At 34.7% G+C, this 24,516-nt stretch overlaps 1 protein-coding gene across 3 annotated transcripts; it reads right to left on the reverse strand.

Annotated features, from left to right (window-relative positions):
• On the reverse strand, window positions 1–23,818 carry LOC116159732 (diacylglycerol kinase 1). 3 transcript variants are annotated; one of them, XM_031472798.1, is made up of 14 exons: window positions 23,634–23,818; window positions 21,870–22,049; window positions 14,890–15,051; window positions 14,711–14,833; window positions 14,545–14,669; window positions 14,262–14,499; window positions 14,016–14,215; window positions 13,807–13,962; window positions 13,479–13,761; window positions 13,166–13,431; window positions 2,002–2,157; window positions 1,741–1,948; window positions 1,512–1,693; window positions 1–1,462 (listed from the first exon to the last, which is right to left on the reverse strand). In XM_031472798.1, the coding sequence occupies exons 1-14, from the start codon at window positions 23,686–23,688 to the stop codon at window positions 1,373–1,375; spliced, it is 2,424 nt and encodes an 807-aa protein (XP_031328658.1). In that variant the 5' UTR covers window positions 23,689–23,818; the 3' UTR covers window positions 1–1,372. The 3 variants fall into 3 exon arrangements, with proteins under 3 accessions (XP_031328658.1, XP_031328659.1, XP_031328660.1); XM_031472799.1 differs by lacking the exon at window positions 14,890–15,051; XM_031472800.1 differs by lacking the exons at window positions 14,890–15,051; window positions 21,870–22,049.
• Between the last annotated feature and the right edge of the window lie 698 nt (window positions 23,819–24,516).

Raw genomic sequence — 24,516 nt, forward strand, 5'->3', positions numbered from 1 at the left:
TACGAAAGTTGTAACAGAAAAGTAGTGGCAATTATAGGATGGACGATTCATCTATATGCTATATGCCATAAATTGTATAAAAACAAAAATGGCTTAATATATGTCACTATGTCAGTAAGTACTAAATATAAAATGGACATTAAAAGCAAACATCTCTTTTTACATTAGAATCAGTGAAGGCATATACATTCATTCAATTTCTCATTAGTCTATTATATAATCTTTTATAATACACAATTAAAGCTCTATAGCAAAACCACACTTGATAAGTGGCAGTACTATTTTAATGATATATCAAATACAATACGAAGTGTAAAAAAGCAATTCAACTTTTATATTTCTCTAGTTTGAGTAACTTCCCCTACACACGTTTAGGATATGAGTAGGTACCGTTTTCTAATTTATAAATGGCTGATGCTGTTTTACACTTCTATTTCTTTAAAAATAGAACAAAAACTTGTAAAATATCAGATTTCTTATAAACTACTCATATTCGTTTTCTACTTCTAACGAGACAGTACCCATTACTTAATGACTATTACGTACATAAAAGTACTTCTTTATAAAATAAATTTTATTTATACGCATGTACGCAAACGTTTGTACGTCGCACTTCGTTTTATACCTACCAATGTACGTTAAATCTACTTTACAATAGAACGGTGGAAATTGCAGTACTTAATGCGTAACTATGATCATAATGTTTACTTGTAGTTTTTTGTTATGCTTTTATAATGAAATTCATGCTCCATTGTAATTTTTGGGCACTCCAAAAAAATGTATAAATATAAATTGTAATAAGTTTACGTATAAAAAGATAACTCATTACCACAAAAAAATTCGATGCCAATTCGAGCAGTATTTCTCCATCGCTTGAATGGGGAAGAGCACTCGGCAAACTCCAGTTGTTTCATTTTCTATATAACATCACAGCATTCGCTTAGATACATTTATTCCATATATATAATATAATAATTATATTCAAAGGAAAGCAATGAATTTCAATGTAAAGGCAACTGAAGGAATACAACTTTCTAAGACGTTGGATAGGCGGTTAAGCAGTATGGTCCCTATTTTGCTAGATATTATTCGCACATTAATAAATATCTACACTATACCTCACTTTGTATCTTATTGTATAGCAGCACACATTATTCCAATAAACAACGCATCGACAAAATGCTGAACAGTGATAAAATCTAGTATAATCGCGACGACTAAGATACTTAACCAAGGTTTAATACTGAAAAGACGAAAAATAAAGAAATTTTTCAACATATACAGATTAAGTATAGGTACATAATTAACAACTCCATTATTGTCGTGATGAAATAAACAACAGATTATGGATAACGTATAAAACTGGAAGAGTCTATCTTCTGAAAAAACTGAAAAACCCTTTACCTTTTTCGGGAGGTGGTGCCATAAGCATTGGTACTTGGTTTTTATGAGTGATACGTACCTAGGACAAATTTTATTAAACAGCAAAACAAGACCAATCTTAATATTACTGTAGTGGGCGGCTGCATCCACGGTTCCCCGTCTATCTGCATGGGAAATGTCTTTTTAGTCTTAATTACTATGGACGAACACTGGGCTAATCGGCGCCCACTTGCTCTCAGACCCGTTCTAACCTGTCCCATGTGCAAGCAGTTTTCCAAGCCGATCACCTCTATCAAACCATCGCCAATGTCTGAAAGCGACGCAATAACAATTGGGAATAGCACATTTGGTAGGTACCTTGCAATGCGACGCTCAGATCTACAGAGTTAAAGCTGCTAGTGCTCAATTCCTTCTGTTTCTTTTTTCTCTTTTTGCTTCTTCTCCGTCTTGAACCTGAGAGGTGCTCGCCCCATAAGTTCGAACCTCCGTGCGTATAAGGAATATTTAACAAGGCTATACCTTGCAGAGGAGCACCGTTGGCCAGATCTAGAGAGACATCGTCGCACTGCAACAGTAAATTTCGTTTTTTATTAGTGATTTTTTAGCAAAAATTGTTACCAATATTTCGACGTTTTCGTGCAAATTTTTGCAGGAGGCGGAAAACTGTTCTGAAGTTGCGTATTCGAAGTACCACAATTTGTTCTTCATGCGGCTGTTGAACTTTTCCGGATTCTTTTCTCTTTCAAGATGGAATTTGACGCAAATCGCTGCATCCTGTAATTAAAAATGCAAGCACTCAATTGGTCGATGTTAAAACTTTTAATTAACTGTTGTATTTTAGTTAGTGTGTACCTACAATCAACAAACAGTAATACGACTGAGAGTACCTACATGCTGATTGTTTATTTATTAACACTGGAATCCAAATTGTATTTCATTAACGGAAACACGAGGTATCTACTTAGCAAATAACGAAATGAAATAAAAAGCAATTTACTACTGTTTGGGGTTGCCCATGTTTAATTTAGAAACTGTATTGCAATTTTCACCGCGACGGGGCTGAGTTCCTTAGGGAAAATGTATACAATGTTATCCTGTAGTTTGTAGTAGTATCCCTACATTTAGTTAATCTAAAAGACAAAATAAAATGCATTCTTAAAAAACGTCCAATTATACATAAATAAATAAATAAGATACTCCACTGTACTGTATCTGTCTCGGCAAACATTCATTACGTTTCTATTTTGCAATTTAAGAGCAGAAGGGAACTAGGATTGTTATTTTAACAGCATCAACTTCAAGATCAAAGGACACAAACACAAAAATACATTTCGCTTCAAAATCAAGTGTGTACCTTTAGTCATATGCTAGGAGCTTATTGAGTGGAGTGAGGAGGCTAACACCTTTAATTATTACGTTTAATAATTTAAAATTAATTTCATTGAAAATGTTGTACTTAATACCTAGTTAATAGCCTGCCCGTCCGTCAGTCCAAAATTGCGAAATGATAACTCATGAACTGAAAAGATTTTTAACAACAAATCCTGGACATAGGTACATACAATAATTGTTTTTATGGAAAAAACAGATAAATAAGTAGTACCTACCCACAAAATAACCGAAGACACTTATTATAGCCTATTGCATTTGCTCACAGGATAATTGTGAAGCAGAAAAGGTACGATATCTACGCTGAGCTGGTTATTCTATCTGTGTTTTTTTGATAGATCCTGTATAAGGGCCTTAAAAGCTACCTTGCATTTGCCACCTAAAGATAAAGTTTCTACCCGTTTCAAAATTTCGTAATGAACCAATATTTCCACCCCGGTACCTTATGGAATTCCAACCTCAAAAATATTGGAGACGATGGAATTCATCCAATATCCAGGTCATTCGTTTTAATTTATTTCAAACGATAGATTTGGTTTTTTCAATTGTAAAGATATAGAACAGGTGAGTGGAATGGAAGGTGTAGATAAGCGCGCGTAAGTTACCGGTTACGTTCGTCTCCTTTCCCCAAAATTGTAGTTTGTGCCCAAACAGTCGTGCGCGTAACGCGAAGTTAGTGCGTTTTTAGCGTTTTGTTCTTCAAATTTCAAATGGTTTCCATGAGGGTTCCAGTTATGAAACACGTTATAGAGCTAGGGGTGAGTTATTATTTACTACGTATACATTAAAGTTGATCGTGAAAACAAGAATGTGCAACTAATGATTTAAAAGGCGCATTTTCCCCTGCAAATATTTGGAACCTAATCTTTTACCTACACAAATTTCGCAATTAAAATTTCGTCCAGTAAAAAGGAATTTTAGAAACGGGCATACGCAGAAAAGTGTCCAAAACTCAGTTATATTTTTTCCATTTCGACAATGCGCGAAAAACGAAGAATGCAAGATAGGTAGTTGCCCATTTAGATTTGCCCATTTAGATTTTTTTAGGCCGTTTTTGAGCTTTAACTTTTGAGTAGTTAACCATTCTTAGATTTGTTAATCAAACTAAATGTCTATAAAACGGCTTTTTTCTGCTAATACAATCGAAATCTGCGTGTATGCAGCTGTGCGTCAACAAACATGTGTTGGCAATTATACTGATAACCGCGCATCTGCAATTAATTTACGTTTCTTTCGATCGATAAAATAATGTACCTACACCAAATTAAATTTCCGAAGACGTTGTGTACCGGCTTTCCCAACTAAAATTTTCACCCCCTCATAATTCAGCTTCCGGAAAAACGGCTGTTTTTAAGTTTTGAATAATTCAACATTCTTAAATTTTTTAATCGAACTATTTTAATCTGCGAATTTAATGGAAATCGACGTGTATGCGTTGTGCGTCAACACGTATTTGCAATTATTACTGATAATTCCAATCAATTTACCTGCACTAATTTGCTTTTCTTTCGATCGATAAATAGACACTAAATTAAATTCGGAAGTATTTGTGTAGGTACTGAGATTCCCAACTAGTAAATCAGCTTCCGGAAAATTAACAAAAGAATGCTCAATCTGTATCGAATAGATTCTCGTCGTATTTACCCTTAGGTGGAATGGCCGGCCCTTTTAAAATCTTCAGTAGTCGCTTATTAAATTCTTTAACCAACCCGAACTTTAGTTTTCATTTCTAGAGCAATCCTGTTATTTCAATGTGATTTCACAAAAAGTAATCATGTAGGTTAAGAGTGTATGATGTTGTTCCATCAATTTCAGTTTTTGTGACATTTTTAAGGGTTGGAGAGCTTTCTTCACAAAATGAATATCTTTCAATAACAAATTTAACCCCCATATAGAAAATATTGGTTACTGTGACACAAATTTTCGGTTCGGTTTTACCAAATAAAGCTGAACTTCCTAAATCAGTAAAATAATTAAGTACATGATTCCATAATTTCGACTTCCTCCATCGTTTAAAAAGGTCATTAATGGGACATTTTGCTAAAACTCCATAAATAATTAATTATTAATTAATAAATTTGTAACTTCATGATGCATTAAGCATGTGGATAATTTTTAAAAATCTTTGGACCGCGTTTCTTTCAACATTATTTTGATTATATAACAGTTCCAGATACCATTTTTGAATTATTTTAATAAGCTCGATAGTACAAAAAAACACATGAACTATCTTCCTTCACGTTTGGTATCAAGGGAATAATGGTATAGCATTCTAGTAAGGAAGGATTAGGCTCGGGATTAGGGGAACAAAGAATCCGAAGAATGCCAAAGCAAAAATAGCTGGTACCTAACTTTCACAAGGAAAAAAAATCAGCGTAGAAAAATGTTTCGTTTTAATTTATTTCAAAATGAATTTGGTTTTTACTTTTCAATTGTATTAGATAGAACAGGTGAGTGGAAGGTGTAGATAAGCGCGCGTAAGTTACCGGTTACGTTCGTCACCTTTCCCCAAAATTGTAGTTTGTGCCCAAACAGTCGTGCGCATAACGCGAAGTTAGTGCGTTTTTAGCGTTCTGATGTTCTTCAAATTTCAAATGGTTTCCATGAGGGTTCCAGTTATGAAACACGTTACAGAGTTAAGGGTGAGTCCGGTTAGTTATTATTTACGTAGAAATTAAAATTGATCGTGAAATCAAGAATGTGCAACTAATTATTTAAAAGGTGCATTTTCCCCTGCCAATATTTGGAAACTAGTCACAAATTTCACAATTAATATTTCTCCAGCAAAGATGAGTTTTAGAAACGGGCATGCGCAGAAAAGTGTCCAAAACTCAGTTATATTTTTTTCTATTTCGAAAAATGTGTTACGGTTGCTCAACAAAAATTAAAGAACAAACTCCAATTTGGGGACCTCTTTATTCATAGTAAATATTTGCTTTGGCTCTCTCTACTACCCTATTTTTTCGCATATTTAGATTTATTATTAATATATTTAATTAATTACGGTTTAATAACAAATTTAACCCCCATATATATACAAAATATGAGTTACGGCGACGCAAATTTTCGGTTCGGTTTTACCAAATAAAGCTGAACTTCCTAAATCAGTACTACACCAGATAAAACAATTAAATATAAGATTAGGAAGCTTTCATAATTTCGACAATTACCTCCATCGTTAAAAAAGGTTAAATGATATTAATGGGACATTTTGCTAAAACACCGCAAAGAATTAATTAATTAATGCTATTATTTGTTAACTGTTACTTTATTATGCATTAAGCACGTGGACAATTTTTAAAAACCTTTGGACTGCGTTTCTTTTAACATTTTTTTAACTATAAAATTATAGATTCAGATACCACTTCTGAATTACTCAATAGTACAAAAAAAATCATAAACCATCCTTCCTTCACGCTTGGTATCAAGGGAATAGTAGCATTCCAGTAGGGAAGGATTAGGGAACTAGAACTTACCGTGTTATTCAAAGAATCTGAAGAATGCCAAAGCAAAAATAGCTGGTAACTTTCACAAGGAAAAAAAATCAGCGTAGAAAAATGTTTCGTTTTAATTTATTTCAAAATAAATTTGGTTTTTACTTTTCAATTGTATAAAGATAGAACAGGTGAGTGGAAGGTGTAGATAAGCGCGCGTAAGTTATCGCTTACTAGTCTCCTTTCTCCAAAATTGTACCTATAGTTTGTGCCCAAACAGTCGTGCGCGTAACGCGAAGTTAGTGCGTCTTTAGCATTATATTCTTCAAATTTCGAATGGTTTCCATAAGGGTTCCAGTTATGAAACGCGTTACAGAGTTAAGGGTGAGTTATTAATTACGTATAAATTAAAGTTGACCGCGAAATTAAGAATCTGAAACTAATGATAGGTAGTTGCCCATTTAGATCTTTAGACCGTTTTTGAGCTTTAACTTTTGAGTAGTTAAACATTCTTAGATTTGTTAATCAAACGAAATGTCTATAAAACGGCTTTTTTCTACAAATACAATCGAAATCTGCGTGTATGCAGCTGTGCGTCAACAAACATGTGTTCGCAATTTATTATACTGATAACGACGCACCTGCAATTAATTTACGTTTCTTTCGATCGATAAATGTACACTAAATTAAATTTCCGAAGACGTTGCGTACCGAATTTCCCAACTAAAATTTCAAACACGATAATTTGTATGGAACGCGGGGGCCAAATTTCATATTCTTGGATGGAATGGTTGCTCCCTTAAAAAAATTGTAAGTGCCGCGTTTGAACGTTTAAAGCCCAACGTTAAGTTCTTACTTCTTGGTTATCTTGATATTTCTAAAACTAAAATTTTCACCCTTTCATAAATCAGCTTCCGGAAGACACCCTATCTCGAATTTTATTTTGTTCTTTCTTATACAATGTATCTTTGTCTCTTTTACTATTGTAGGGGATAATTTTACAATCATAAGAAATTGGAAGAAAAGAGGCTTCCTACACTTTACAAAGCATATTCGCTTTTGTGAGTAGGTGACTACGAAAGCATAAAAAGGGCCACCACAAAACTCTTTTAAACGGATAAACCACTGAGCAAAAATGTGTACAGTGTGGTCCAATTTCGATGGGATTAAATGGGTAACTTTCTTATTAGCGTAGATAAACGAAAACGGCTTAGGTGCTCGTGACCTCTTTTTTCATGCTTATTCCATTACCGTTGCCAGAAATACGCTGCTGTCTTTTGTTTTTCTTATACATAGAATGAAAACCTGAAAAATGCCCGATTCCTCTAATTAACTGTACCTCCTTCATTGTTGAAGCTAGAACAAAACCGCTTTAGCATTATTCAGGCACTTTTTAACGTAGAAATCAATGCCGTTAGTCGTTTGTTTCTAGCCCTTTTTGTAACTACGCTGTAACTAAAATTAGTTTTTTTAAAAGTAGAAATTATAGTTGGCCAGCGAACGTTCGGAAAATGTATAATATTTCATACTATTTTCAATAGGTAGCTCTCTATAATAAATTTTGTTTATTACTACATTGTGTCTGAAAATAAATAACAAATAGTCGCCTATGAAACACTATTTGATCAACATCTCTTTTTCAAAGATATTGTTGCATTCAGGATTTGTAGTGGTCGAACTGCTTCAAGCGATCTTTCTACATTTTCCCTTAATTCTTCCTCCGTTGTAGAAGGATATTTATAAATTTTATTTAAAAAAAACACCCCAAAGAGAACTCCAATGAGTTTAAGTCGAGTGAACGTGATGGCCATTTTATTGGTCCCTGCGTTTCCATCCAATTATTAGGTAGGTAGTTAGGTACGAGATCATTTAAATTATTTAGGAATTAACGCATTACGAGCTGGGGCACAGTCTTGCTGAAAATAACCGTCCGTCTGCCTTCTAAAGGAATATTATCGAGTAAATCTTTCAAATTGTGCTCTAATGTTTGGATATATCTGTCATATGTAGATGTATGAATGAAGTTGATTAGATTATCTTATTATTATAAGATATCTTACAATTAGAAAAAAACATTTAAAAAAGAAACACCGCCAAGTCATTAAGAGTACCTATCATTAATTTGTAAAAAAATCAGCTTCTTCATCCAACTAACCTAGTTATATCTGTAGAAATTTCGTGAAAACCCACCAAGAATTGTTTTTTTTGCGGAGTTATCAAATATTCGCGATTTATTTCAATATTTTTATAGCTATTATCAACGTTTTCTATTGTTTTGTCTTTGTCTTTTTTTACAATGATCAAAATTACGGCCGCTGAGTCGCCTCCCTCGCTACCTTACAAGTTTTTGAAGGTTTTTTTGGTTTTCTTTACAATGATACAGGATTTTCAAGAAATATTTAAATATTTATGTCATCATTTGACTCCATACGACTTACGAGGACATAGCTTCGGCTTCAGCGCCTACGCCGCCTCGCCTCACTGCATTGCGAACTTTTGACAATTTTTTTTTGCCTTTGCTCGCAATGGTATTTCAATATTGGCGGCATCATTTGACTCAACAAGAGGAGATTCGGATTCGGCGGCTGCACCGCTTCACCTCGCGACTTTAAAAACTGCTAAAGATTTCTTTAAATGTTTATATTTGTAAATTAAAAAAAATATCGACAATTTTAATACGATATTTCCTTTCACATGCGCTATAAAAAGATTGTCATTCCATATAACGTCTCGTGGCGAATGAGATGAATTTAGTCCCTTGCAACACATATCATCATACCGGACGATAATGAAAAACCAAGTCATACCCGCTAATAAATACTCGCTTCAAAGATATTGAACGTATTCCAAGTAATTATATAAAAACTAATGTAAAGTAAGCCGCAATCTAAATTATACTTTGAAAAAGACTTGACATAAATTCCAAAAGAATTCCAAGAGGTTGTTTTCCAAAATCCTGTTATTCCAATGTGATTTCACAAAGAAGAGGTGGCTCAGAAAAAATTAAAGAAGAAACTCAAATTTTGGGACCTCTTTATTCATAGTGAATATTTGTTTTCGCTCCCTCTACGACCCTATTTTTTCGCATACTTAGACGTAATTGTTATGTGTTACACCCTGTATACTTTGTTAGTAGTTATGCATCAATTTACACTTTGTTCTTTGTTTCAGGACTGAAAAGCAGAATTAAAGGGTAAGTGAATGTTTCTTATGCATGTGTTTTATGGATATTAAAATTTGTATTGCGTTTGGTATATGATGTGCAAATATAAAATCTATTTTTTTTCACTATGAACGCCGCATACGAATGTTCATGTTACTTTTTTAAGGTGAGCTCACTAAAGTGCTTGCGAAACGGCGCAATCTTTGAGCGGTAGAATGCGTAAAGTTAAAAATAGCTGCGGGGTAGTAATCATAAGAAATTATTTTAAAATGTGAACCCTTTTGCAACGTTCTATAAACGGTCATTCTTCTGACCTTATTTACTAGCGCACATTTATGTTTCGATGTTACACAGCTACAAAATTCGCAATTTGGCCATATTATACAAAATATTAGTGTCGGAAAAGTTTTTTGCATAGTACCAGATAGAAATTGCTGATCAACCTTGTTCCAGAAAAGGCACGGGTTCCATTCGCCGAAAAACTTTTGCTCCATAGTCATCAGTATAATATGAGTTCATAGCTATACATATTTACTGTGAAGTAAAATAATTTTTTGATAGCGGACGAGACCATACGCCTGTCTGGTATGGGTTTTGCTCTTCAATTTGATTCCAGTAATTATGCACTTTTTTTTATACAACAAAAAAGTTCAGTTACGTAATACAACTTCTAACGAAGATACTTTAAGATAATTATCTCCAAATACATTTCAGGTGCTTAACGCCTTTAAATAAAATTATGCCTAAAGAGTAGACAAATCAACGTTTTAACACACCTAAGCAGAGGTAATACACGCAACAGATGCATGTTCAATATTAAACTAATCGATAGAGCTACTTCGGCTCCATATTCTTGACATCGTTTGGTTAGATCGTATAATTTTAATGGCTATCGCAAATTACGCCATTTACGTCGTATAGGTGTAGATTATTCACTTTGCTCCAGACTTCTGTAACGATCAAATTAAAAAGTTATTGATAATAACTGTATATCTAGTCCAGTGGTTCTTAAAGTGGGCGCCGCAAGTACTTCATAAGGGTGCCGCGGAATGTTTAAATACATAATTAACTTAACATTACATAAATTTAAAAAAAATGAATAAGTATTGCTTTTTTATTACAATTTTAAGTTTTTATTTTACTTATTTCTATGGTTTATAGTTTATTAATCGATGATATGCTGGTATTGCATTTCGTCTCACCTTCTCACTCTTATAATTCCCACTTTCATATGTCTTATTAACTAATCTTGTTAAGTACGAATCACTTCACTTCTCGGTCTCTCAGTGGCTATTAGAAAAATATTCGAAAGTGACATTTTTCTTTCGTTTCCTTGTTTTTGCCGCGATCTATTATAGAAAAAAATGCGCTCGGAGGGTTCGAACCCGCGCTATCATAATCGAAAGGCGGCGGCCATGCATTGCAATTTCCGCTACGCACCGTCCTATTTAATAGTAAATATCCCTTATAAAGCTACAAACTAATACTTGTAATTAACAGTATATATAATATTAAAATCAAACCAAAGGTAAATCAAAAGTACGCTTTAAATGCGTATATTAGTTTCGGCTGTCGGGTTTTACTCATGAAATGATTTTGCTCCCGTCCAAAACAAGTCACCTTAACAAAGAAGAAAGAAATATTAAAGGTCCTTGAGAATTCAGTGAGGGCACGTCTTTCAAAAACACGACATAATAATCAAGGAAAAAATGCAAACCCTATTAAGGAGCATCAGCTCACATTTTATCGCCAGATTCCTACACGTTTGTTTTAAATGTTTTTGTGTTTAGAAATAAACTTACTTACAAAAATATTGACTTCTCATCCTTCATATCTTTACTAACTGTAAAAAAAGAATAACAATACTTAGGGGTGCCGCGAATTTTGTTTAATAATTTTAATGTACCGCCAAAAAAAAGTTTGAGAAACACTGATCTAGTCAATAAGCTTACTCGGGCTATCGTTTTTGGTCGGAATTGGCAAAGGAAGTGTAATATTTATAGTATAACTTTAGATGAGATCTAGTGACATTAAAAGATAATTGTAAACGGTTGATATGGAAATGATGAATAACAAATAGCTGACATTAAAATATGATATGAAAACCGAGCAGTTTAAATTTGTTAACAAAAAAAGCAACAAGCATCCAACATCACAGGAAGCTAAAGATCCTGTTGACCCTTTCACTGGTTCAAGCATTTACAACTTAGATGTAAAGATTGTCGTTCCGAATACGTGAGTAAAACTGGATGCAGCTTCGTATACCCGTTGAGATGAACATATTATAGTTATTTATTATAGAAGATGATAAATGGATGTTTTAACCATCGAGAGAATTAAATTTCACGAGATGGCTAGTTTCTCTTTACCATCCTGTATAATACAGGCCTTTATTTTATAGCAGAATCAGAATCAGAGAGAATCATTGTAAAGGTTCTGAAAATACTATAGGTATTTAATTTAGACGTCCAAAATAGCAAGCTTAAGCTCTCTCGTCATCTCCATGGAAACAATACTGTATTATAATCTGAACCTCATTTCATTTCGTGCTCTGTGTCTCATTTTTAACGAGAATAACGAGATGTCATTGGAATGCACAATGTTGTGTTTCATTTTATCTATCTCTAAATTCTAGGATAGATTGATAAAATTACTGGTATTCCTGGTAATGTTTGATTTAGCATTTCTGAAAGTAATTAAGCATTCCTAATGTGATTTAAGCGTTTTTTTTACAATTAAAAAATTTAAATTCCTTTTGCGAAGGATTTAATTATACGTCTTTTTAAAACAGTAATAAAAAGGTTTAATTCCATTGGATTTAGTTCACCAAATAGAATTAAATCACGAATTAATTCCCTTTTGAATTAATTCCTGTCTTGCAGTGTTATTACAAAGGTATTTTTGCGTATTAAATATGTTCCAATATTGCAATAATTAGACACCTTGATACTTTTTTTAAATTAATTTCTAGCGCGGCCGCAGTCTCGGCCTGCTCGTTTAAGTTACGTTTTAATTACACATTAAGTGTCAATGGATGGATACGTGAGGTGACAAATGGTAAAATAACACGGCAGCTTATTTAGTTCTTCCTATGACATCAAACTAAGTATTTTGTCTTTTTTCCAACGAAATTTTGTGTTTAAATAAAGCTTTTGTTCTACCACCTTAACCGTGCCCTTTACCAAAAAGAGATGGCATAAAATTTAGTTCCTCCGCATGAAGTCAAATTGTTATGTTGGTTTTCCAAAGAAAATTTGTAAACCATGAAATAAATAATTGATTTGTCGTTTTTTCCGACAGATTGTGTAAATGAATGAACATTTTACTCCACCAACTTAATCTTGAAGTTAACCAAAGGGAGAGGGACTATACCTACCCAAGAAATCAAATTGTTTTGCCTGAACATCTTCTCTACGAACTTAATCTTGACCCTAACCAAAGAGAAATTACGTACAATTTAAGCCTCCCCATGAAATTCAATTGTTTTGTCGTTTTTTCCGCCCAAATTTGTAAATAATTAAAAATTTAGTTCTACCAACTTAATCTGGACCTTAATCATAGGGAGATGCCATAGAATTTCAGCACAGACCAACAACTTTTGAGAGCGCAATAGAGCGTATTTAATTTTGGACACCGCGTTAAAATCTCAGGAAAAATACCCACAATAATATGTTAATTATTTTGGGCGTTTTTTTTTTACATTGGCGTTAGGCGTAGGGTATTTAACGCTTCTTGTGCCCATAGTAGATTTACATTGGGAACACAATGATAATTAAAGGTAAACATTTTGACTTACCACTCCAATCGAAAAGTAATTATTGATGATATTATAAGGAATTTTTGAGTCGGCCTGGTTGGAGTTTGGTTCCAATGGTTCAGAGTCGGTGAGTTCTATCAGCCACCTGTCCAGCATGACCGTCGTCGCTCTGGCAATCTTGTGCAGCAGCTTATGCACGGATTCGCCTTCGTAACCTCCGCCCCACCTCAAACATCGCGCGAGGTCATTTCCGGTACCCAGCGGGATGACGGCGACAGGAGGTTGGCACTCTAACTCGACTTTGTCTAAAAATAGATGCGATTATTTCAGACTGTGCGTTTAAAGGGCGTACCCATTGTTTCCAAAACCCACCCAACCGTTCCGTCACCTCCGCAACATACCACTTTAAAGTTTGATACGTCTTTAAACATCGTCAGACCTTGCATAGGTCCGCCGGTCGCCAAGTTGTGCACTTGTCTAGGGTTGAGTATGTATTGAAACTTTCTTAATATACGACCTCCTTGTCTTCCTCCCGATTTAGGATTGATGAAGACTAATACGGGTGTAGTGTTAGGTGGTGGGGTGACTTGAAATGACATGGGTGGTTGTTTTGTTACGCTTGATTGCAAAGAACCCTAAACAACATAATTATTTTCTGCTGAAAATGACAAGGTACCAACCGAGTTACAGTCGTGCCCATACTTCGACCCGCGTTTCTGCAGAGATCTTTGCCTATCAAGAACTATGGGACAAATGGCAGTCGGCGGTAATATATGCACTGCGTGTTCGCCCAATCCGCATTCCGCTTTAATATGGGAAACACACTTATTGTGCAACTGGAACAGAAGTTGACAATCTTTAGTCACAACTTGAGCAACATAATGCCTACCGTGATCTGGCACCATCGACAGTGCAGCCCGGTGATGCCGGCTTTAACAGGTTTCCGACATCTTGCACATTTACCGTGGCAATTTCCTTCCACCCAATGGTGCTGTAAAGTTTGAACTGACTTTTTACTTTTAACGTAGGTCGCGATGCAACTCGCGGGAGCTCTTTGAACACATCTTTCGTGCACCGTATATTTACAAACTGAAAGACATTGTTAGCGGACACCTTAACTCAAAATGAAGCTTACATGTACAACACAAGCCTTTTTTTCCTAGTCCTACAAGCATATTTAAGCATAAATTACAATAAGCGGGTCTACTGAAATGTTTTAATCTCCACAAGTGATTTCCATCTTCTTTGACATTTGAGTCTAATCCTAGAAGGACTAACAGTGGTATAGTTGTTAGCCCTCCTCTCTTCCATTCTTCCAATGACACCGTACCATCGGCATCATAATCAATCTCTACCATCATATCTTGCAAGATCTGGAACAGATACTTGAATTGACAGCGTAAAGGAGGAGCACTCACCGGTTTTAATTCCGTAACATCCCAGCCTAAGTACTCAGCAACCGTCATCATCTGATTAATTATGCAATCCATCTCATTCGTATCCAATACGCCGTTACCATCCGTATCGTATAACCGAAACATAACTACAAACGGCATAAAGTCCCTTTCTAACATTGATACTCACATTCTAGTTTGTCTTCGGGACGTCCCGCTTCTAATAAAGAAAGATAACAGACGATGTCTTTAAGAGATACTTTAACAGAGTTGACGTCAATTGTACTAGCTTTCCTAACGATATGTCGCATTTCTGTAACAAAAATCTCTTCAGCAAAACTCCCGGGGACTTTATAAACAACGCTCTACCTTCTAATTTACCATTATTAACAAGTAACGAGTTATTAGATTTTTTGGAAGAGTTTCTTGACATTTGACTATGAGATGGTGATGAATCGGCACTCTTTTTATTTAACACTTCGTTGCATGAGTATGATGTATGGGTTATGGTTAACATTGGATGAATGCTTCCTGCAAGAGTTAAATATTAATTTTGGCGTGCAAATATTAATCATACCGAGCAGACATCATGCACATTGTTACAGAAGCCTTTGCGAGGGGCGGATTTACGATAATTACAAGTTACAAACATTATCCATGACTGTGGTTGTTTCTTGGATGCCAAAGAAAATGTAGCCATCTCAAAATGTTCCCGAATATTGAAGTGGGTTCATGATCGAAATACATATTTTAGTACAATTTTCCCGAAAACGTTTCTAGGAATCTTACCGTGTCAGGGAATGTGTAACAAAACTTATGAGGCTGTACGTTAATAATTAATATTTTCTTTAAATTCAACCCCCGTCATCATGGCGTTAGGCTCCAATGACATGGAGCAGCTCTCTGTCGAAATAAAATATTTGAATATGGCATCTACTTCGTATTTTACATTGCACATTATTAGTTTTACTGGATTATCTAATTCAATTTCTCATTATGAGTAGCCTCATATTTAGAGTGTAAATTAATTACTTGGGAAAAAAATGGAACAAAATTCAGCTCCCTTTGAAAATTTCACATATTCTTAGCTTTCTATTGCCTATTTCTCTAATGTACAGTATGTCCTATTTTGGTTGAGACTGAGGTGTAGGTATCTCACTTTTTTTGAAACTTTTAATACCACAAACAGAATTAATCTCTAGCTACGTTTGTTTCGGAAATACAGGGCGAAAAAGAAAAGTTTGACTTTCTGATATGTTATCGTATCTTACTATCCATGTAAGATAGAAAAAAAACTGACCAGTTTAGATAATTTTATGTATAAACCAGTGACTTAGTAAAAAAAATGTAGGACCACAGTTTCTGAGATTTGATTCAATGTTTTTTTTGCTGTTTTTAAATAGTAGGCCATGGATTTACGGAGACGTTGGTTTGTTTATTGTATCCATGGTGATTAAGAATACCTGATACCAATCAACAAAAATGACTGACGGTAGAAATAATGTCATTTTCAAATTTTAAAAAATATATATAATTATATTACAAAATATAAGTTGCCATACATCAATGTAATCCGGAAAAAGAATGCAAACAATTGACCTTAAAATATACAGGTGTTGCACTTAAAAAATACCAACTTTGGGCAAAACTTTAGGAAACAGTGGTCCAAAAATTGTTTTGACTGTGTCACTGGATTCTACGTAAACATTTCTAAAATAGGCAGAAGCTTTTTTCTATTTTAAGTAAGATATTTTTGGTTTTCACCCTGTGTCTCGCGAAAGTCCCTATCTTTAAAAACAGCTGTGATATACTGCAGTTTCAACCAAAAAAGGATACACTGTACATCAATAAAATTTAGTAATAATTTTTAGTCCGAGGGTAAGTAGAAGAACAAGGCGAAATTTAATATCTTGGGACGCTCTTTGGGGATTACCTACTGCTCAAGAATAAGACTTGATTACTATTATTATTTCTGTGATGCTAGTCTTTCAAAATGCGATAAATGGATAGCAAAGTGTGATCCTGTTATGCGAGTACTAGTGTTTGTCAAAGTTCATACATTTTTATCTAATATTTTGGAGGGCTCAGCTTCCTCAACGTATTGGTTGAGGAGGCGGACTTGTCCTGATGAAGCCCCTTACGAAGGTCGGGGAAACTGTAACTTTTCGTTATGTATACATTTTCTGAAGTAAATCCTTCAGTTTTAAAGCGAATGCCACTTTTTATGAATATTCAAAAGGTGAAACCCTTCGATTTTTTGTTAATTTTTGATATCGTTTTTGACGTTCTGTTAATTTAAAGGTATCTAAATTTAAAATGTAATATATTAGCCTATACAGCCAAGCGCATCGCAGGGTTTTCTAATTGTTCTGCATTATTTTCTAATTTGACAACAAAGAGAAAAAAATAAGCTTTCATATGATCTATGGTTCTTCCAAAATTCAACGGATTTTATCTCGAAAACTGTAAAATAATATTATAGATCTATCTTCTATAGATAATAATATAATATAAATAATAATCGAATAAAATACAGGGTGTCCCCTTAGAATTTTCAAGTTGGTGGCTGTGGGTCGCTATTGAGACATCTTGTAAATAATAATACCAAATTTGAAAACTTGTGCTTAGGCCAAACAACTGATGTATTATTTTGCGAAACCGGATAGAAAATGTATTAGAGGGAGAATAAAAAATATAGTCAATAACCCGGTACACCCCCCTTAAACACTCAGTTAAACATTACAGATATTGATTTTGAGAAAAATTATAACAATGCTGTGTATTGAATCCTATTCTATTCTATTTACGTAGCCTCGCCACCTTTAATACCACAATCACCATACTGAGGTTCCTAAACAGTGAAGTTCTAGAAATTGTGTATGGTACTGTGATGGTATTAAATATGGACCCGTTCCGATACACAGTGATGAAAGTGTCTCAAGCTTTTTATGTTATATCGAGTTCATATCATCCATCAAGTCGAATATTTTTCAGGTTCTCAAATTGCTTTGATTTTCCCGGTAATGGCGGATTTATACAATCATTATCATTAGTTCACTATCAAAAATCATTAAGGAATAGCAAATAGATATTATTGCACTTTGCTAATCAACGAAACCCACCATTAAACTTACACCATTTGTCTTTAAGCGTCTCTTAAGTTCGTCTGAAGGTCTCTTCTCAAGCTGCTTTCAAGGTGTATCAATTTTTTTCATGTTATATACTTCACTACAAGATTCTCCTCAAATATCTCTCAAAACCTAACTTTTCCCCTGTTCCTCTCAAGCTTTACTTAATTCTTTTTTACACGTCTCTAAGTTCCTTTGAGGTTTTGTTTTCAAGTTGCCCTCAGCTTCCCAAATTTCTCTCACTTCCCCTTCAGTTTCCTTCGACGTAAGAAATTCCTCTCAAGTTTCCCTCACATTCATTCATCATTCATTCAAGTTTTACACAGGTTCTCCCTCAAGTTTAAGTGCGAAGTGGCATTTCCCTTATCTGAAATAGAAATTTAATGCCATAAATGGTATTATTGCTATCCTCTTAAAATTACTTTCATTCGCGTTCACATCTCATTTTCCTCTTTAATTTTACTTATCTCAAGTTCCTCAAATTTCTCCCCGTTCGCCTATACAATTCTTTTTCGTTTCTCTCGTACCTTCAACCTCCCCTGAAATTCTCCTCATAAAAAACCCTCCGGGTGTCCTGAAGCTCTTCTTCAGCTCCCCCTGAATTTCCAGCAATTTCCTCTTTACATTTTCCACCGTTAAGCTCGCTTCAAATTGGCGAGTTTCTATCAAATCTTTCTCAATCTACCTTTTCTTAATTTCCCGACAATGTTCAAATGAAGCACTTCTAGAGAGCCGCTCTACTGTAATATCAGTTCAAAAGTCTGGAATCGCCGAGTATGGAAACCATTTAGTCACCCTTCAGGCAGCATATCTTAAAAGGATTAGAGCCTTATGGAGTTTTCGATATTCGAGATGTTTCTTTGTAAGATTTACGATTAAAATTCACACATGAAATGCAACTGAATATTTTTAGCGCATTTCCACATAAATTAAAAAATGCGCTATTGCGCCACTTTGTCCTCCCGTCCGTCCGTCCGCCCATCCGTTGAGACGCTTTTGTAGTTTTGGAAAGATTTTGATTCGATTTCCTCGAATACGTACGGAAAACGCGTGAAATGACTGAGAAACTATTTTTAGTGCAGTGTGGGTGGACACATTAAGATACTCAAACGTATATGACAAGCTCCCTTTTCATGTCCCATCTTGCATTTTCCCAAAAGGAGGTTCATAGTATAATTAATGGCTGTAGACCGTGACACGTTTCAGCGAAATTTAAAGTTTTCGTCTAAACTTTTTAAATATTTAAACGAAACGGAATAAAAGAAGATATATGGCCTACATATGCGCTAGACGTGTACAATATTTACGTTATACTTGAAATTTATAAGTCTTTCAAGAGGAGCGAATTGCTTTACGAGATCAGCGTAAAACTTGCTATAAAATTTATATCTCGAACATGATTGAGAAGTAGTAGGTAAGACGGCGATAAATCGCATAGATCAAAGGAAAAGTTGGAAGGTGCAAATGAAATCGCTTAGCATGATTACACGTACGTAATTGTTCCATTGAAAATTGAAAATTATATCTCGTATAAAGCTTTTCATTCAACGGTATAACGACGTGCTGAATTTTTAATTACACAAAAAGAAATGGGAAGCAAGGAAACCGCAATATCCAAGTTCCACTGGATGTAAGTGTTTTTAAAAGTAACTTCAAGATCTCCCCATAAGCGTATAATATAAAATTGTTGTGTTTAAAGGTTACGGCATGTTTCGGAACAAAACTTGTCCATTATCAAGTAATACAAATTGAAACGTGAAAGCTAATGAGGAAAAACAAATATTTGATCCAAATTCCAATGAGAATCTACTAAACTTAATACGAAGGAAGAATATTTTATTTGACTTTTTACAACTCTACAATTATTTTTTAAAACAATTACATTGATCTTAATACCCCTTCTCGATTGGATTAATTTCTCAAACTGAGTTACATCTAAAGACTTGGTCAATATATTTGCTCTTTACGTTGATATTGGCTCTACTTTGATAATCCCTTTTTCAACGCAATCCATTATGAAGTTATGTTTAATATCTCATTATATCTTCTTTTATAACTATATCCAAATTCTCCAATATTCCCTTTATCCATAGCTTCTCCACACGCATCACTTAATCCTACCTACATATTCTGCCTCACTAGACGATGTAGCTACTGCAGATTGTTATCGACTGGACCAGGATACCGTGCATCCAAAAACTTTAAACACGAAACCACTTGTCGATTTTCGATCTGCAGTATCTCCAGCCCAGTCAGCATCCGCCTCACGTTCGCCACCGCTACTGCTACCGCCATTTTGTCACTGCGCGCCTCTTCCGGAAATTGTATAAAGCAAAAATAACAAGTATATCCCCTCCATTTGCGGCGCTCCATTCTGTTGAGGCGAATATGCAATAGTTGTGTGTATTTAAATTCCTTTCATTTTATACCATTTATCCTGTTCCTTAGACAAATACTGCCTACCTTGATCTGGTTTTAATTTTGAAATCGGTAGTATTCACTTAGCTGTAGCCATTTCTTCATATTCTTTTGTAGCATCAAATACTTCTGATTTATTTAAATACGGGGCGGGGTGTCCATTTAAAAATTGGAACTTCATTTTGCTATAAACTAAAACCGCCCCAAAAAAACAGCTCAATATCAAATGACCACCACGGCTGACTTGGCAATAGCCCGCATGTAAATGTTCCACCAAATTTTTGTGTACATTTCCGATTATTTCGGGCCTTATCACAGCAATAGCAGTTTGAATCTCGGTTTTGAGATCTTGAATTGTTTCTGGATTATTGGCGTAACATTTATCTTTCACCGCTTCCCAAAGATAATTTTAATTTTAAATTATTAATTTTTGTGCCAAATTTTTTTTCAAATTTCGCACAGTTTGAATAGAAGACTCGCCACTTTGGAAATAAGTTTTTAATATTTCCCAACTTTATTCAATCGTATAGCGTCCCATTTCGTAAATTTCAGAGTTTTTACTAAATATTTGTCACTTCCCGAATGACATTTGACGTTTTGGAAGTCGGTAGTTCAAATTCCAAACATTAGATGGACTATCCGTTATTTGCAAAATGTGTGAAATCATCTATAAAGGAATAGTTATTTATGTAAAAGTCTGAAAAATGATACTGGCGAGGAAATATTGAAGTACGAGGCCCCTTTGGAACTGAGTACTTTAATTTCCGAGTCAAGTGATGTAATTTTACTGACGAGTTTTGTATTAATCTTGCCCGAAATCGTATTTTAATATAAAATTTCAATTTTTGTGTAGAACTTGTTATTTTGCAAACGTCGAATGGAGACTTTCCCACATTTCTTTAGCAGTCTGCTTGTCACGTACATAAGACAAGCACTCATTATTTAGAGACAGACCAGACGGTCCTTCGCTTTCTTATCCCTCTTCATGAAGACATTCCTATCCTTTCCTTCGGTGTGTGGATCGCCCGTTAAAACGTCCACTAAATTCAGGGAGTCCATATATCAATCTTGACCCTATATTGCCACTCACCAAAATTGCAGCCGTTAAACTGCCGAATACCAGTATTATTGTTGTTACCAAGGATTTTTTACAACTCGACAATTATTTCAATTATTTTTTAAAACGATTGCTCTGATCTTAATAATTTTTAAAAGTCTTGGTATTTTGACAATTGGGACAATAATAATAATACAAGTCAATTTACAGTAATGCGATTTTTCAGAGGGTAAACAAGAATCCTCCGTATCTCACATTGAATTAGATTCAGAGTCAAAAACATATTGCGAACGGAAATATCTTCCGAAAAGTGAACGTATACCTTTGTGTCCTGATGATGATGATTGTGACGCTTCCTTTTGATGTATATATGTTGGTCAACTTTGTTAATATGAATGCGTAAACCCACAGCACTTTTAAAAGTTTTACAACACAAATCACACTTGGTAATCCAACGACAAATTCAATTTCGGGGAATCAACATTTAAATGTATAACTGTGACGTAGACATAGTAATATTTTAATTTGTCAAGTATCATATATTGCAGAAGGAAATAGTTCAATACAGGGGATTACGATAATCGTTGAATTTAATCCTTAAATCGGATATGTTTCTATAAATTATCATCATTTGCCATACCACACCAAATGGTTGTCTAAAATTAGTATCATGCGTCAAAACATGCAGAGATTGGTTATGAAAAGATCTAATCTACTGGTTGATTCATGCTCAAAACCGGCAATACCTGATTTGACACGAGTCGAAGAAGTGTCGCTATCCGATCGATGATGCCCCAGTAACTTTTCGCTAATACCATGAAATTTTTCAACTAAAAATTCACCGTAATTAGTTCTTTCGCTACTTCCACCACCACTCTTCTCTGAAATATCAACACAGGCGTTTACGTTTGGCGTAGAGCTGGAACCTAAGAGCACGTAAACAAAATAAGAAGTTACTGTCACTTTTTTTGCGTAAGTCAGAGAAAACGGTTTTACGAACCAATCGTTTTGAAAATTTTGGTTCTCGCTCATAAACAACCAGGAATCCACTTAGGGTGATTGCATATTATGGTACATTTTTAATTTCTGAAAAGGTAAATAACTTCTTTATTTTTCTCACATGCCTTTCGTGTCGGAAAAAATAAAAATAAACCTCTACGTTAATCGCATCGCCGAAAAATGTTATTAGCGCAAAAACTACTAAAAGCATTCTTCTTCTATGAGCAAAAAGAAATAAATTTGCATCATAATTTGAGATCACCCCACATACACAAAAATATCTCGCATGCATTCGTTTAATTAAATTTTCCGCATTGCGGGCTGTACGGAGACGCATTAAACCCGTAAAAATTAATTAATAAAGAGCGTCGTAACAAATTTTTCGATGTCGCTGCTAAATGCAATACTTGAGTTTTCTCTACTTAATTAATTCGTGCTTAAGCCGAGAGGTAGTCGGCGAAGGCCAAAATTATGTGATCAAAGGCAACATCAATTTAGAGAAACGTCAAGTAGCGTACTTCATTTGAGTTAATTCAATTTCTAAGAGCTACAAGTTTTCTAATAAATAAATTTATTTAATTTGCCAGATATTAAAGTCTCAAACTCGGAGTGTGCAATGATTGTAATCGCACGTTGCTAGATTTCCAAAATATTGTACTTGCGCTAATTCAGGATCAAGTTTTCTTCGGAAGTACTCAAATTTTGTGTACTTTTTTTAATTGCATGATGACCTCGCAGCAGGTTGTTACGATCCATTTACCATCTATCGAATATTCTTAAGACGTTAGAAGGCACCAACTGGATTAATTTTCGATTTAAATGCGCCACCCATCGACGCATTCTCTAAATTCCGAAAACCCACTCTATGTCGTGTTCAAACTTGACGATAATTCGAAAGGGATAATTTTGCAGTTTGACAATGCGGTTTTCTCATGTAAAACAAAATTATTCCGTCAATTCCACTCGTCGTTTGATCAACCCACGTCGCATTTGCAGGGTTAATTAGCCTTTCTAGAACGAGTGTGTTGAGTATGAATAGATTTCACGAACTATTCAGAAAGCAAGTAGAAAATGTTGTGATAGGGGTTCAATTGAAATTCGTAACTCGTTAACAATTATCTTAGTACAGAACGAAAAGGAAATGAAAATGTAAATAACGGTGAGTTTCTTTTTCAAAGATAAATTCAATTTTCTGAGCGCCTTTGAATTATTGAGTTATTTTTAAATGAAGTTGGCTACAAATTTTCACAGCAAAAGCGCACATGGTTAGTAGGAAAAGGAAACGTACAGCGATATTTGATGTATGTACGTATTTGATTAACGTCGCGAGAACCTTAACTTTAATATAAACGCGAGCACATCAGAATTTAAATGAAACGAGTGTTTTCGTAATTGTAAACAAAAACTAAAGAAACAGCGACTACAACTTACGATCTCCATTCTACAAACAAAGCAAAGCATCCAGCCATTAAATCTAATAAAACCGAAAGTTTTGAATTTCTTTTTATTACCTTTAGTATGAGAAGTAATGGGAGCACACGCTGTTGTAGAGCTTAATACGGCCATTTCTTTAAAAGCTTTACCCTCAACTCTAACGCCTTTACGTACAAATGAGAGAAATAAATGTCTGCATAATTCTTCCGGTGTTCGTACTTCCAAGAAGGTGTCCAAGAAACGGCGGAAACTTTCGTAGTCGATATCCTGCAATGAAAGATTTATTTTAGTAGGAAATCGCCATTGGGTTCCGTTTAAAGTACTCTTTCGTAAACGCTCATATTTTATAAAGTTTTCTTAAGGACAATATATGGAATTTCATGAAGCTCTTAATTTCCTCACATGATTTTGTTTTAGGCAGTTAAGTGGATAATGGTATATAGGAACGCTGTACTTGCACAAAAAAATCTGTTCTAAAATGAAGGTTCCAAATTTTGAACAGATTGTATTGGTTCGCAATTTCCCTGGATAAGGTCGTGGGAGAGAAATGAGTGAAAATTACTTTGGTTTAGGTTTCTTCACTCTGTCCCCCAAAACTTGCCATCTTGAATAAAGCACGCATTATGGTTCATTGGCAGTTCAAGTCTTAAAAGTTCGTTTGAAATTATCATTTAGTTTTTATGGCTCTCTGAATTGAAAGCTACGAGCACCCTGTATAAGATTTTTCAATAGTTAGAGCTCAAGGCTGTACGGGAGCTCTAAATTTAGATTTGTTTTTTCGAATTTTATAGAGATGGATAAAGTTTACAATTGTTGGATCGAAATTTGAAGTGCTGCAGAGCATTGATAGTTTTCTTAATCGATTCCGGATGTCTGGAGACGAGATGTCCGGGATTTCGATCATATTAAATTATCCTAATTAGTGCTACTTGATTACAACTGCAAATCAGCAATAAGTAT

The sequence above is a fragment of the Photinus pyralis genome, unplaced genomic scaffold, assembly GCF_008802855.1.
Source record: "Photinus pyralis isolate 1611_PpyrPB1 unplaced genomic scaffold, Ppyr1.3 Ppyr1.4_LG1, whole genome shotgun sequence".
Lineage (NCBI taxonomy): Eukaryota > Metazoa > Arthropoda > Insecta > Coleoptera > Lampyridae > Photinus > Photinus pyralis.